The 15,253-nt window shown below is 41.1% G+C and overlaps 7 protein-coding genes across 7 annotated transcripts; 4 read left to right on the top strand and 3 right to left on the bottom strand.

Moving 5' to 3' along the window:
- Window positions 1-332: 332 nt before the first annotated feature.
- Window positions 333-3,671, bottom strand: CPA2 (carbamoyl-phosphate synthase (glutamine-hydrolyzing) CPA2; the record flags this gene model as incomplete). Its single annotated transcript, XM_037287273.1, has 1 exon — window positions 333-3,671. The coding sequence occupies one exon, from the start codon at window positions 3,669-3,671 to the stop codon at window positions 333-335; it is 3,339 nt and encodes a 1,112-aa protein (XP_037143168.1).
- An 851-nt stretch (window positions 3,672-4,522) lies between these two features.
- On the top strand, window positions 4,523-5,471 carry SEC17 (alpha-soluble NSF attachment protein SEC17; the record flags this gene model as incomplete). The annotated part of the gene is made up of 2 exons (XM_037287274.1): window positions 4,523-4,552; window positions 4,611-5,471. The coding sequence occupies 2 exons, from the start codon at window positions 4,523-4,525 to the stop codon at window positions 5,469-5,471; spliced, it is 891 nt and encodes a 296-aa protein (XP_037143169.1).
- Window positions 5,472-6,130: 659 nt separating this feature from the next.
- MOH1 (Moh1p) lies at window positions 6,131-6,604 on the top strand (the record flags this gene model as incomplete). The annotated part of the gene is made up of 1 exon (XM_037287275.1): window positions 6,131-6,604. One exon carries the CDS (start codon window positions 6,131-6,133, stop codon window positions 6,602-6,604), a length of 474 nt encoding a protein of 157 aa, XP_037143170.1.
- Window positions 6,605-7,167: 563 nt separating this feature from the next.
- Window positions 7,168-9,198, top strand: YMR1 (phosphatidylinositol-3-phosphatase YMR1; the record flags this gene model as incomplete). Its single annotated transcript, XM_037287276.1, has 1 exon — window positions 7,168-9,198. One exon carries the CDS (start codon window positions 7,168-7,170, stop codon window positions 9,196-9,198), a length of 2,031 nt encoding a protein of 676 aa, XP_037143171.1.
- Window positions 9,199-9,316: 118 nt separating this feature from the next.
- Window positions 9,317-10,168, bottom strand: PXP2 (Pxp2p; the record flags this gene model as incomplete). The annotated part of the gene is made up of 1 exon (XM_037287277.1): window positions 9,317-10,168. One exon carries the CDS (start codon window positions 10,166-10,168, stop codon window positions 9,317-9,319), a length of 852 nt encoding a protein of 283 aa, XP_037143172.1.
- A 138-nt stretch (window positions 10,169-10,306) lies between these two features.
- NNF1 (MIND complex subunit NNF1) lies at window positions 10,307-10,909 on the top strand (the record flags this gene model as incomplete). The annotated part of the gene is made up of 1 exon (XM_037287278.1): window positions 10,307-10,909. One exon carries the CDS (start codon window positions 10,307-10,309, stop codon window positions 10,907-10,909), a length of 603 nt encoding a protein of 200 aa, XP_037143173.1.
- Window positions 10,910-11,059: 150 nt separating this feature from the next.
- Window positions 11,060-15,103, bottom strand: EDE1 (Ede1p; the record flags this gene model as incomplete). The annotated part of the gene is made up of 1 exon (XM_037287279.1): window positions 11,060-15,103. One exon carries the CDS (start codon window positions 15,101-15,103, stop codon window positions 11,060-11,062), a length of 4,044 nt encoding a protein of 1,347 aa, XP_037143174.1.
- Between the last annotated feature and the right edge of the window lie 150 nt (window positions 15,104-15,253).

Genomic DNA, 15,253 nt, shown 5'->3' on the forward strand with positions numbered 1-15,253 from the left:
TTGCGCTTCTCAGCTTGAGACAGGGCTTTAGTGAAGCAACAGCTTCAACCAGGTTAATGCGCTGTCTGTTGCTATTTTTGTCGTCCAGCTTTGTGACAATTTACCACTTGATGATTGGATGGAACAGAAGGGCAACACCTATCAGCGTCTGTTCTCACAAAGACGTTTCACTTCCACAATTGGTGATCCACCGCAATATAATCGGGCTCGAGTATTAAAAGAATCACATGGACATCACTGCTGCAGCTTCAATTCGGAACGTTCTGAGCTTGAATGATTATTATTACACCTGATTATAAGTTTAAAAAAAGATAGAACTACATGAGCTTGATTTACACTGGTCTGAAGCCAACATACTCTTCCCAAGAACGGACCTCTTCAGGGACTATTACGTCATTTGATTCCAAAATTTTGATCTTTTCGGCTAGTTTTGCTTTCAATGATTTGGCAAATAAAATAGCTGTTTGTGGTTCGTTGAACAGTGGGATTGCGAAATCAATGGCGTTCCTTCTCATAACATAATCCTCATCCAAAGTGTTTTCGGCTCTCTTGGCAGCTAGATTGAATACAGCCTTGATATCGTATTTTTGAAAAACTTCACGCAACTTTCTCTTATCGTTTTTTGGAAATTCGATCACTGAGATGTTTTCATCAGTATAGCTTTGTAGGTACTTCTTGACCTCCTCATTGGCTACGTAGAAGTTGAATCCTAGGTTAGAGACAGATTTGATAACTTCACCCAAGAAGTCTTTCTTCACATCTCCACCAAACAAAATACCGCTAGGAGGCAATGGCACATGGAAATTCAATGTACTTTGAATTGCTGTCCAGTAACTCTCTAGAGCATTTGTACCAAACGATGCAACTTCACCAGTCGAAGCCATTTCAACGCCGAGGTATGGATCTGCACCAGCCAGTCTTGTAAATGAGAACTGTGGTACTTTAGTTGCAACGTAGTTGTATTTTTTAGCCATTAAATCAACAGGCTCGGGAACTTTATCACCGCCCAAGCATGCTTTAACAGCAATTTCGATGAAATTGACGCCCAAAACTTTCGAAACAAATGGAAAGGATCTGGAGGCTCTGATGTTACATTCAATAACTTTCAATTTATCGCCATCCTTGATGACTTGCATATTGAATGGGCCGGTAATTTTCCAGGCGTGTGCAACTCTATGAGCAATATCTTTTAATGCAGCCTTGGTCTCTTCGCTCAATGTTTGAGGCGGTAGGATTAAGGTTGCATCTCCGGAATGAACTCCGGCGTTTTCGACATGCTCTGAAATGGCATGAACAAGAACTTGACCATTGTATGCAACAGCATCAACATCAATTTCTTCAGCGCCTTCGATGAATTTGGACAACACAACAGGGTGGTCTGGCGAAACGTCAGATGCAAGGGTCAGTTTGTCTTCCAACTCGTGTTCACTGTTGACAACACTCATAGCGGCACCGGAAAGAACATATGAAGGACGAACTAAGACTGGATAGGTAACTCTACGAGAAAACAATTTTGCTTCCTCAATGGAGGTTACTTCAGTCCAATCTGGTTGACCAACATTTATGGAATCCAAAATAGAAGAGAATTTGTGTCTATTCTCCGCATTATCAATATCATTTGGATTAGTACCTAAAGTGTTACAACCATTTTCATACAGCTTTAATGCGATATTCTGTGGTAGTTGACCACCAACAGAAATAACACAACCCTCGGAGTTTTCTAGCTCATAAATATCCATAACTCTTTCAAAGGACAGTTCCTCGAAGTATAATCTATCAACCTCATCGAAGTCGGTTGAGACAGTTTCGGGGTTGTAGTTAATCATAACAGTTTTCTTTCCTTGTTCTCTCAAAGTCTTGGCTGTATTGACAGCACACCAGTCGAATTCCACGGATGATCCGATACGGTAGACACCTGATCCCAAAACAAGCATACCGTTATCATCAAATTCAACATCGCTTTTAATAGCATTGTAAGTGGTATATAGATAATTGGTATTTGCAGGGAACTCAGCTGCCAAAGTATCGATCCTTTTTACGAATGGGATAATATCAAACGATTTCCTCAATTTTCTAACTTCTAACTCCCCAACCGTTTTAGAGTCCTTACTGATTGAGATTGCAATTTGTTTATCAGAGAACCCCAATTTTTTTGCATTGCGCAATAAATCTTTCTCTAATGCATCCAAAGAATTGACAGCTTCAAGTTGCTTGTACATTCTAACAATGTTCATGCATTTTTGCAAAAACCATGAGTCAATCTTTGTTAGCTCGTGAACCCTTTCAATAGTGTAATTTTCGTGCAAGAGAGCTTGGCCAACGGCTAAAGCTCTTCTATCCGTAGCAGAAGCTAATGCTTCGTCCAGTTTATCACCAAATTCATTTGAACCTTGGAAACCGAGGAAAGATGGGTCTACTTGTCTCAAGGCCTTTTGATAAGCTTCTTCGAAGTTTCTACCAATGGCCATAACCTCACCAACAGATTTCATTGCAGACCCAATATCTCTGTTCACGTATTGAAACTTCGATAAGTCCCATTTTGGAATTTTTGCCACAATATAGTCTAATGATGGCTCGAAATTAGCAACCGTGGTCTTTGTTATGGGGTTTGGCAATTCGGGTAGAGTGTAGCCTAAACCAATCTTGGCAGCGGTATAAGCTAATGGGTAACCTGTTGCCTTTGAGGCGAGGGCAGAGGAACGAGATAAACGAGCGTTAACTTCAATTACCCTATAATCTAGACCATCGGGTTGTAAAGCGTATTGGACATTACATTCACCAATCACTCCTAAATGTCTAATGATTTTGATAGCAGCAGATCTCAACATATGGTACTCTTCGTCCGACAGTGTTTGTGAAGGTGCAAAAACAATTGAATCACCGGTATGGATACCCAGTGGATCCAAATTCTCCATATTACATACAGTAATACAGTTATCAACTCTATCTCTAACCACTTCGTATTCAACCTCCTTCCAGCCCTTTAGGGATTTCTCAACCAATATTTGTGGGGATAACGACAAAGATTGAGCAGCCAATTCTCTTAATTCATCTCCGTTATTCGAGAACCCAGAGCCCAAACCACCTAAAGCATAGGCAGATCTAACAATAACTGGGTATCCGACTTCATCGGCCGCCTTCAGCGCATCGTCAATGGTCTCACATGCAAAGGATGTAGCAATTGGAATATTAATTTCGGTCAACGCTTGTGCGAACAGATCTCTGTCTTCGGTCATCTCCAAAGTCTTAATTGGGGTTCCCAGAACCTTTATGTTGTATTTTTTTAGAACTCCCATTTTATCAAGTGCTACACCGCAATTTAGACCTGTTTGGCCACCAAAGGTAAGCAGGATAGCATCTGGTCTTTCACGTTCGATAATATACGTGATGTATTCAGGTGTAACAGGCAGATAGTAAATCTTGTCAGCCAGAGAGTGAGACGTCTGGTTTGTGGCAATGTTAGGATTGATCAGAATGGTTTTCTTTTTGGCCTCTTTCAATGCTTTGATCGCTTGCGAACCACTGTAATCAAATTCACCGGCCTGACCGATCGATAACCCACCAGATCCAATCACCAGCACAGACTCGACACCTTCAACCAATTGCGGCTTGTAGTATGGTGTGTTGAAGGTTGAAATCGTCGGTTCACTAGACTTGTAGATCGATGTCATTTCTTATCTCTTTATGCCGATCGCTGCTCTAAATGACTTACCTCTCACAGTGAACAGGATGAGAGAGCAATAAACTACCTTGTATATATACTTGTAAGCACTTCAGACGTGCACAATATGTAACGATGACGAAATCTCTTGGACAAGTAACTATTTAGTCATAGAAAAGGTCACAACAAGATCATCGAGAGGTCTGCTCCTACAAACAGAAAAATTTTACAAAATTTTCACTTAAAAGGAAAAAGAAACGCTTCCCTCTAATCAAAGTGTGACTACAACTACAATTGTTCTCCATCAAACATGAAGATGATTTCTACTCTTCAAATAATATCAACATTTGATAATACCATCGAGTTCTAGCAACTCTTGAGGATCCTTTGGAGTCGTTGAAGTGTCAGGTTTCCATGCTCTCTTGTAGCTGTACTTAATGGTCATCTTATTACAACACGGCTTTTTCTCCGTTGGTTGCCATTGAGGTCAAGACAGCCGCATAAGCTGCTGAAGAAAAAAAAATGCTGCAAAATGGAAAAAAATGCTCGGCCTGAAAGAGAGGCAGGGCACAACCATTGTTGGATGTCAGTATTCAATGCTTAGCCACTACTGCTTAGATTTGCTGACACAATTCCTAAAATATTTTCTGGCGCATAGGTAATGATTTCTATAGATAACTGTCAGCTGCTCTTGTATGCGTTTATAGAGGAAGATATATCGTGTTCAACGAAGGGGACTCAAAATTGATCTTCTAAGTATGGTAATATCTAAGCATAATTAGTGGCATAGGGAAGAACAAGAGACCATCTTCTCGCAGAATTAAAGCGTGGATAGATAGGTCGTAATCAGAGAACACAATAATGTCCGACCCCGTGGAGCTTTTGCAGAGGGTATGTGTTTTGCCATGAGGTGACTGCGTCTACGTGTTGCAACTTTACTAACTTTCAGTTGATTCGACAGGCCGAAAAGAAGGGTACCCCTTCATCAGGGTTCTTGAAGATGTTTAGCGGATCAGACTCATATAAGTACGAGGAAGCTGCAGAATTGTGTATTCAGGCTGCCAATCTGTACCGCTTACGCAGAGAGTTGAAACTTGCCGGAGATTCGTTTCTGAAAGCTGCAGAATATCAGCTCAAGGCAAAGAATGATGATGAGGCTGCTAACACATTCGTGGAAACCTACAAATCTTACAAGAGCAGTGGAGAGTATACGAATGCGGTGGACGCCTTGGGCAGCGCTATTGAAATCTTCACGAAGAGGGGCCAGTTCAGAAGGGGAGCCAATTTCAAGTTCGAAATGGGAGAGCTGTTGGAAAATGAGCTGAGTGACTATCCAAAGGCAATCGAAAGCTATGAAACGGCCGGTGAGTGGTACGCTCAGGATCAAGCGTTGGCGTTGGCCAACAAGTGTCTGATCAGATGTGCTGACTTGAAAGCGTTGGACGCCAACTATATAGAGGCAGGCGAGGTCTATGCCAAGCTTATCAAAAACAGTGTCGGCAATAGACTCAGCCAGTGGTCTTTGAAGGATTACTATTTCAAAATGGCACTCTGTCAGCTAGCAGCCACTGATATTGTCGCCGCTACAAGGACTGTGCAAGAGGGCAAAAACACAGATGCTAACTTCGCTGATTCCAGAGAGGCTGCACTTGCTCAGGATTTAATTGAGTGCGTAAGAGAAGGCGACAGTGAAGCCCTGAGTGAAAAAGTGTTCAACTTTGATAAGTTTAACAAACTAGATAAATGGAAAACGACCATCCTTCTGAAGGTGAAGGAAACCATCACAGAAGCTGATGACGATCTATTATAAGAATCATACATTTCCATAGTTTTACTCATCGTTCTATATCTCTAAACTTCTCATAACCCATCGGATATCGTCGGGGCTTTTGAAAACATTCGGACAAACTTCTTTTAGAAAAGCTCATCTCTCTTATTAGCCGCTTGATACTATCTATATACGAAACATAATTATCTTTTGCGGCAGTGTGATCATCTTAAACTTGATTAGTGGTATCCAAAAATGTCCGAAGTTCAGACACAACCGTATAAGTTGTGATACTTTTGATACCGGCATAAGTGCGTGGTGTAATGATGATTATGACAGATACACACCCACTATCGTAGTAATGTTCCCTTAACTCTAAAAGTACTCATTTTCTAGTCCCGGAGGCTATAAAAGTGTGATAGGAATGTATTGGCTGCTTCTCAACTACTGACAACAAACACGTTCAGATACATTTGCTACCAAAGAGTTTTTTTTGTTTGTGTTTGACTCGTATCATATATACACATATATATTTCATTAGTTGAGATAAGACGAAGATCTATTAGGTCATCGAAAGGGAAACAGCCTAACTTCATTGAAGGCCCGCTGGATAAGGAGGGGTGTTAACATCAAAGAGCAAGCAGCAGGAGACTTATCCAGTTGGGATTTGCTTAAACTGAGTAGGCCACATATACTGTATCATGGGGTTGCGTTATTCTGCTTATATTGAGAGCCCATCCCCACATTCTGAGGTTGATTCCTCAGACTATCTGAGAACAAACAGCAGTTTGTACCATTTGTTAGCGGATTCCCGTCGGATGCATTTTAGTCACAGTTCGCAGGGTAGGTGCCACAGGGAGTGTTCCAATTCAAAGTTCATCACTTACGGTTGCCGGCGTTGCAGAACGCATTTGTCCAGTTCCACTCAAATAATGTCCAAGGATTACAGGGGCAAGACAGGTGATGCGTATCTTATGGGTGAGGTCGTTAATGTCATTCAGGGTGAAGTTGAAACACGCCCGATGATTACAGGCGATTATATTGTGTGCGACATTCTTTGTCATTGGTGTAAAAGTTTATTGGGTTGGAAATATCTGGAGAGTGAGAGAAAGGATCAGCGGTATAAGGAGGGCAAGTACATTTTGGAACTACAAACTATTTGTAGATGTGAATAAGTACTATCTTCCCACTCTTCTTTTTCATTTTCAGTCCCATATTTATTTCTGGAGTTTCGTTTTTTCGCTTCTACGTCTGTTTTCATTTCTACTTCTTTTCAACTTCTCTTTCTATTTCTATTTGGGTTTTTAAAGGTATTTCTTCCACTTGGGTTTACTCAGCAACTATCATATCCGGTTTTTCTAAGCGCTTCAGTTGCCTTATTGTTACAGACACACGCACCCACTTCTATATAATGGTCCGTAGATATATAATTCTTCCTTTTTTGAATATATTTACATCAGGTAACTTCTGATCACCCGTTGCGACAGTATAATATGGATTGTCATTTGCCACTTTTTGATCTCTAGCGTTTGTTCGTATTCTATCGCGACACTGTCGTTTCAATTGAAGCGTCACGGTTCACGTGACGCTTTTGTTCATGTTGGCAGCAGAACAAGTAAAGGAGGAATTCTATAGTACTTTACGAGATATGTAGCCTTTATTTTGAATCTAATGCCTGTTTGAGGTGATTGAGACTTCTCCCGCCTTATTTTTTAGCAGGTGGGCCAAAGTGGCAAACATGGAATACATTAAAATTGCTAAGGTTGATGATGTTCTGCTGCATAGGAAAGGAAATGTCATTAAGGGAAGTTTGCATTTGACAACACACCACCTGATATTCACTTCGACTTCCTTGAATAGAGAGTTCTGGGTCTCATATCCGACCATTGGATCAGTTTTCAAAAATCATGGCAGTGCATTGTTAGCAAAAATGGATAAGATGGAGCCCTCAGGAATTACGAACAGCTACACCGATTACTATAAAGAGGAGGATCTATGGTCTTTCACTAATATTAAAATAGTCGGTAAAGACTATACTGTATTTTCAATAGATTTCTGTGATGCCGTGGAGGCAAGAGGGGTTTATGAATCACTTATCAAACTGACAGTGTTGAATGATATAACGCAGCTATATGCATTCATATTTAAACCAAATAATGCAGAAAAAAACATAGATAGCTGGCGAATATACAATGTTGTTAAAGAGTTTGAAAGACAGGGCCTAAATTTGGATTTCGAGGGTGGACCCTGGAGAATTTGCAACATAAATGAGGATTATAGATTTTCACCTACATATCCGAGTAAAATAATAGTTCCCAGTCAAGTTTCAGATACTCTTTTGACACATGCTGTGAAATATCGATCACAAGGTCGTATTCCTGCCTTAACGTATTACTACAAAAAAACCGGCTGTACCATAACAAGATCTGCCCAGCCGTTAACGGGTCTTACGAAGCAGCGTTCGGTCCAAGATGAGAGACTCGCATCAGAAATCTTTCAAGCATCCCGAGTAATCGCAACGGAATTTGCTACTCAGCAAAAAAATATTATTGTAGACGCAAGGCCTATCACTAATGCAATGGCGCAGGCAGCTCTTGGAGGTGGTACGGAAAGTATGGAAAATTACAACTTCAACAAAACCTGTAGCCGAACATTTTTGGGTATTGATAATATCCACGTCATGTCAGAAACTTTAAATAATGTGGTTGATAACTTTTTGGTGGATGGCGATTTGAATATACCAATTGACAAAGTGCTACTTAACTCTGGAAAATCTTCAAATTGGCTAAAATATGTAAAACTTCTGTTATCATCAACCGACAAGTTAACAAAATCAATAATTTTCAACAATTCTAATATTTTAATTCACTGTTCTGATGGTTGGGATAGAACGGCTCAAGTCTGCTCCCTTGTACAGATATGTCTCGATCCGTATTATAGAACGATGGAAGGCTTCATGGTTTTGGTCGAAAAGGACTGGCTTTCATTTGGACATAGATTTCAAGAGAGGACAGGTGTTTTGAGCTCTGAGAGCATTTTTCATGACAATACGGTGGGGTTCAGTGGTGTCTCAAACCCCTTATCTCAATCGAACACCACTGATTTTAATTCGAGCAGTACATTATTCGGGAAGGACGGCAATGAATTATCAGAAATGGAAAGCACGATAAATATTTCACCTAGCAGTGTACTGAATACGGATATTGTTAATAAAGTGTCAGAACATTTCAAAAGAAAAAAGAAAAATAGGAAAATCATGAAGTTCACCTCACCGATTTTTCAACAATTTTTGGATTGTGTATATCAACTGTTGCATCAGAATCCAGATCTTTTCCAGTACAACGAGAGATTCCTTAGAAGACTCGTCTACCATCTGTACTCTTGTCAATATGGAACATTCCTGTATAACAGCGAAAAGGCACGAGTCGAAGGTGACGCATTTATAAAAACCAGGAGCGTATGGGATTACTTCAGATCTAGAAAAGAAGAGTTTACTAACAAAAACTATTCGCCTGAAATTTCGTTGAAGTCTGAAAATGATGCAGAGGTTGTCGAAGATTGGATTCTTCCCGATCTGCAAAAGATACAGTGGTGGTCTCAATTATATGGGAGGAAGGATTCGGAAATGAATGGTATTGCTGTGAAGGATGATTCCAGTCATGGAAGTATAACCAATGCAATGGGGAACGATCAAGTAAAAAAAGAAGTCTCTAGAAGTTCAGGAATCAAATTTCCTACCTTTGGATTTGATTTCTTCGGCAAAAAGTAGATAACATCGATAATCTCGTTCCATATGGAACTTTAAAAAATAGAAGATTCAATATAAAGACATATAAATAGTAAAGCAGGATTATGATTCATGTAGCATTCTCATTGGATTTATATTTTTATAATTTTACAATTTCACCCTTCCAGGACACACCGCACCATTGAGATATAAGTACCGCTAACGCTCTCACAGCTTCGATGGTATTAGGATCGCAGCCAATATTAAGCGCACCCTTCAAATGGCCACGTAGCTGGGGATTGACATCCTGCGGTACCAACGATGCGATAACTATGAAGCTAGTTTCCTGCTTAGAAAGAATGTCATCACATGAAAGTAACGGACCGTAAACATGTTCCATTATGTAATACCATAAATCCGGACATGCTGAATTAATGTTGTTGACAATTCTTTTGGAGACTTTGGTGTACAAATGATTCCAATGCTCAATGCCTTTCAGATCTCTTTCCTTACTCTTGTTGGAGTCAGCAGCATGAATCTCCATAACAGAATCTGAGTAAAGAGGTCCCTCTCCCCGCTCAGCTTTGAAAGGATCTATCTCTTGACTAGACGGTAGCAAAGCAGTGGGAGTCACGTCTCTTAAGTTAGAAAGCACATTTATTGCTTTTGGGAGACCTGCGAGAGGTCCAGTTTTTAGTAGAGCCTCCCTAAACTTTTCTGTTAGCTGTCTTTGAAGCTGCGTAGGTTGAGGAAACTTTTCATCAATGACCTTCCTCAAATTCATGCGGTCATTCTGTAAAGTCTCTATCGTTCTATTAGCCAAAGTAGATGGATCATGGTGGTCGGAATTATTGTTGTTGAGTAACATAACATAATGATAGATCTTGGGAATTTCCTGCGGTTGATTACACACGCTGAATGTTACTGCGGCTACTAAGTACCATATATTTTGCAGCTTAGGATGAAACTGCGATACCTGCACGAGTCTCTGTGCATTCAGAAGCTGATTCATTCGCCTATGGTGTTCCTTTCGTATGCCTTAGTTGATCAACTAGACGACTCTTTTTTTGTTGAATCCTATTAAAATAATGAATATGAAAAGCAGATCTTCAAAGTGCGGAGATGAAAACAAATGCAATAGAGATACGCTATGGTTGAGGCACAGCATATCAGGTTCTTAAGATTGAATCAAGTATTCAACAAGGCACTTTCTCAATCAGTAGCAAAACTAGAAAATTGGGAGAAGCTCTGTTCTTGTTTTCCGGAGTACTGTGCAACAAAGGAAGGTGCTGCCAATTTAAGTAACTGTCAGAGGCAGGTCATAGAGTTTTGGACCGAACTATGCAAGAGGGAATTCGAAGACATATTGGTGGAAAGGGATGTTAAGGCAAAACTGGATGACCTTGATGACCTAGTCTTTGAGGCGAACGAGCGCCTGCGAACCACATCAACAGGAGACGAGCCCCATTGCACACCCTTAGATAAGTTATCCAGTGAACAATTAGTTGCATGCACTGTGTATGGGGAGAGGCGTGCAGCCGTTGAAGAGTTGCAAGAGAGATTGAATACTATAAATTCGCTCAATAAAGGCTTACAGGAAGAGTTGCAAGAGCTTGAGCAAAATCTCAACGCTGGACGTAAAGATATAGAGGTCCTATGTGATAAATACCTTGGTAAAACAATTGAAAGTCCGCTGGATGAGACTTTAGTGCAAGGTCTGAGTGACATGCTTCTCGAATTGCGCGATGCATGATGGGCCACAATATTTGTTGTTGCGTGACCCTCATAACCTTACTTGATCTAGGATTCCAACATTTAAAGGATAAAATGTAGAACTATGTACATTAAAAGTTTAATTTAATTCATTCACAGCTGAGAGATAAACCTGAAGATGATTGAAAGCTCAGGCGCTGTCCAGTAAAAAGTTTGTAGCGGCCTCCAAATCCCACTTGCATTTTTCGAGAGCACTATGTGCTTCCTCTTCTGTAAAACCCATGCCGCTTAATTCCTCTACAGCCAAAGATTTAGGAGTTGTGGCAACCTTTCGATTAATAGGTGAGTTCGCGCTGATCTTGCCTGGCTTCGTACCGACTGGTTGTTGAACTTCAAGACCAGATGAGGTAGTCTTACCTGTAGGTTGTTTTGAATTACCGAAACCTGCAAAAATTTCATCCCATTCATCATTTGTTACATCTTCTGTTGTAGTAACGTGGGGAGCAAATCCTTCCATGGTACCAGCATGAGTTTTAGCATTTGAGTCGTTCCCTAGAGATGTTCCTGTAAAGCCATTGTGTTGCAGTTCTTCGTCTAAATCTTGGTGCTCAATCTTTTCAAATTCTTCCATTGAGCCCTCATTCTGGTCCTCATCACCAGCAGAATTGAAATCTTCTTCATCTGCTGCTTGTTCTAGTCCAGCAAAAGCATCGTCAAATTCGTCTTTGGTAGTCACAGGAACAGTGGGGTTGACAATAGTGGCAGCATTATCATTAGGTATATGATCCTTGGTATCTTCGAACTCTTCCTCAGAAGAAGAGGAATCACTTTCATGGATATCTAATTCTTTTATTGGAGGAAACTCTTCGTCAATATCATCTGTATTTGTTGGTGTCCTAAAATCTTGGCTGTCCGGTAAATCGCCTCCATGAGGGACCGGACTAACAATCAAAGGAGATTGCTTTATACTGTCCCCAGATGAATTCGGATTTTCGTCCTGAGCACCATCATTTTTCAACGTTTCCATCTTCGATTGTTGGTCAACCTGCCTTTCACCCACGGAGCTATCCCATTGCCCTGGTATTTGAGGATAAGTCTTGCTGTCACCCTTAATTGCATTGACATTTTGACCGGCAGCCTCCTCTAGTGTTTGGGGCAATTCTATATCATCTACTACAGATTGAGGAGCATTGTTGGCTACTGAAGACGTTAAGGACTGCGTTCTTGGAATACCATACTCATTCAAGTCGCCTTCAAATCTATCAGCTAAATTTACGGCTCTTTCGGTTTCATTGATGCGATCTGCCGCTTCAGAATCGTCATCGGCTTCAGTCTGTGATCCCGTTGTAGGCACATCTTTATCGAAAACCTCACTTTCGGGTCTTTCCTCCTCATCGTTCTGCCCACGCCCTAATTTCGAATTTACGACACTGTCTTCAACAAATTTGGAAACTTCCCCTTCATTCAATCCATGATTAGCTGTTTCTTTCTCCCTACTATTCGAATTTGAAATGGCAGCTTCTTCAGGTATTTCACCCATTCCAATCCTTATCTGATTTTCAGTAAGCGATTGTATATTTCTAGCGTACTCAATATGCTGTTGCTTCAAATCTTCTTCAGCCGCATCTAGTGTATTTTTTCTTTTAGTCAGGTCTTCAAACATGGCTTGCAACTGAGAAACATGTTGCTCGTAAAGCTTTTCTTGTTCTTCAACTTCTTGATTTCTTTCATCTAGGGCTTGTGTACGTGCATTTAAATCATTATTCTTGGCTTCCAATTCTTTGTACTTAGCTTCTAGTTGAGAATGTTGCTCCTCTACCGTCTTCTGATAATCATTTAATTCTTTTCGTTTGGTGAGATAAACTTCTACCTTCTCCGTTAACCCTTGGATTTCACTCTCAAGGTTTGCAACAGTCAGCTGGCTTACTTCCAATTGCTTGGTGTTAACATCAACTAATGACCTTTGTTGTTTGACATCCTGTTGTTTTTCGCTTAATTGTGTCTGCATACCAGCAGCCATCGTGTTCAACCCACTTATTTGCTCTTTCAATTTGGCATTCCTTTGCTGCGCTTCATCTAATTCGGAAGAAAGTGCAGAAAGCTTTGACTCAGTAGCATGATAATTTCCCTCGGTCACACTCAACTGTTGATTCAAACTTTCTGTCGTTCTGTTGGCTTCCACGAGTTGTGCTTCCATTTGTTCGGTTTTTTTAACATTGTTTTCATGAGTGTTACGTAAGGTAGCCAATTTGTTTTCTATCGATGCTTTCATTTCATTTACACGTCTGAGTTCTTGTTCTGCTCTGTTCTTCTTATCGTTGGTGATTGTAGCCTGTTTTGATAAGGAGTTTACTTGATTAGATAAATTTGCCATTTCAGTCGTTGCTGATGAAAGTTGTGCGGATGCTTCCGAATCCGCAAATAAATCTTGGTTGTTATTCTGGGTTTGTCTGTGTAAACCGCTAGTCACAGACCCGATCGCACCGCCTACAAGACCGCCCACTGCCGAAGCTGCAGCCATCGGCATATTGAGTGAAGCAAAGTTAGGAACGGAGGACAAATTGACTGAGGATGTTCTTGGTGCCTGCTGAGGAGCAGAGTTTGACTGCATAACAGACTGAGCTTGCTGCTGTTCTGGTAAAGCTTGCTGTGGTGCCTGTTGTGGTACTTGCTGTGGTGCTTGCTGTGGTACTTGCTGTGGTACTTGCTGTGGTACTTGCTGTGGTACTTGCTGTGGTACTTGCTGTGGTACTTGCTGTGGTACTTGCTGTGGTATTTGTTGTGGTGGCTGCTGATGAAAAGCCAAATCTTCGTCAGCTTCCTTAATAGCGTCTTGACCCCAGTCTGGCTGTCCGGGGTAACTTCTCATCGCGGAGTGATTTCCTAGTGCACTGGGAGTCGATCCAACGGAAAGATCTTGATTTCCACTAAATGAACTATGACGCTGTTGAAGCTGGGGTTGAGTTGGAGAAGCAAAAGAGCTGTTCAAGGCCAACAAATCACTTAAAGATCCGTTGTTTGAGTTGTTGCGAGTTTGCTGTGGGCGTTGCTGTGGATGTTGTTGCGGAGATTCTTGGAAAGACGGTTTGGTGTCTCTGGAAGGAACAGCAATATGAGCAGGTTGTTGCTGCGTGTATAAACCCAAAGCTGGTGATTGCAAAAGCTGGTCAGGTATAACATCAGGTAGTTGAACTCCCGCATTTTTTTTCTGAATCAGGAACATTGCTATAGCGAACTCGACCTTAGAGAATTCCGCATTATTATGGATATCGGCTAAGTCCCAAATACTTGCTAAGGTTTCTTGATTCAATCTTGAAGAAAGAAAGAATGGTACCAAAACCTCAGAACTTAAGGCACCTGCTCTGGACTTGTCCAATGAGTCATAAAAGGCATCAAACTGTTGTTTTTTTTCAGGAGTCAATAACCAGTCGGTGGAAGCATTTGTAAAAACACCTGAAGATAAGCGTGTTATCGTGCCCTGCCTTGCCAAAGAGGATCTGCCAGTGGAGTTAGCGCTCAAAGGGGTAGCAGGAACAGCAATATTGTTCGCCTCTACGGAGCTCCAAGCTTGTGGGGAAAGAGAACTTGGCAATGGATTAACAGCTGGATTGTTGGTCATCAACAGTTGAATTAGATGCATCGCCATTATGAACTCTGGCTTATCCAATGATCCCGACGCGTTTCTATCACATAAACCCCAAACACTTCCCAGGACCTGGTTTGGTAGTCTTGCCTTCAAAAAAATTTCCTTTGCTTTATCGCCTGCCAATGTCGGAGCTCCATTTGCAGCTCTTTCATATAATTGAGAGAACTTGGAAATATCCTGACCAGAAACAGCTGGAATCTGTCCGGGAGCTTGGGCTGCGGAAGTTGACAAATTAGCGGTGGGTGTCTGAACCAACGGTGGTACCGATCCATTCAAAACTAGTAGCCTCGGCGAGGGTTGTGCGTATAAATCAGCGGTCACTGGCAAATTAGGATATTGCTGCAAATGGGCCATCGTCCGTAAGGCTGCACTAAATTCATCTTGATTCAAAAAGCCCTTATTATTGATATCAACGAGTGCCCAAATCTGTGATAGTATTTGAGCTGACAATTTTGAAGCTGCAAATAGCGGTTTGGCAGCCTCACCTGTAACGATCCCTAGATCTTCCTTATCTAATTTTCGAAACTCATCCACAAAAAACTTGGACTCATCTGATGTGAGCGGCGTCTTAAATGTAATAGAGCTCATGGTGGCACAGTTACAAGTACTTTTCAATCAATCGGAGATAGTTGATATTAAACCTTACCAAAACTGTCTATAATCCATTTATTTCGAGAAATTGAGCATATCCTTTTACTTTCCTTCTTAGAACAAGTAAAGGGGGTCCGTACGGTATGA

The sequence above is a fragment of the Zygotorulaspora mrakii genome, chromosome 2, assembly GCF_013402915.1.
Source record: "Zygotorulaspora mrakii chromosome 2, complete sequence".
Lineage (NCBI taxonomy): Eukaryota > Fungi > Ascomycota > Saccharomycetes > Saccharomycetales > Saccharomycetaceae > Zygotorulaspora > Zygotorulaspora mrakii.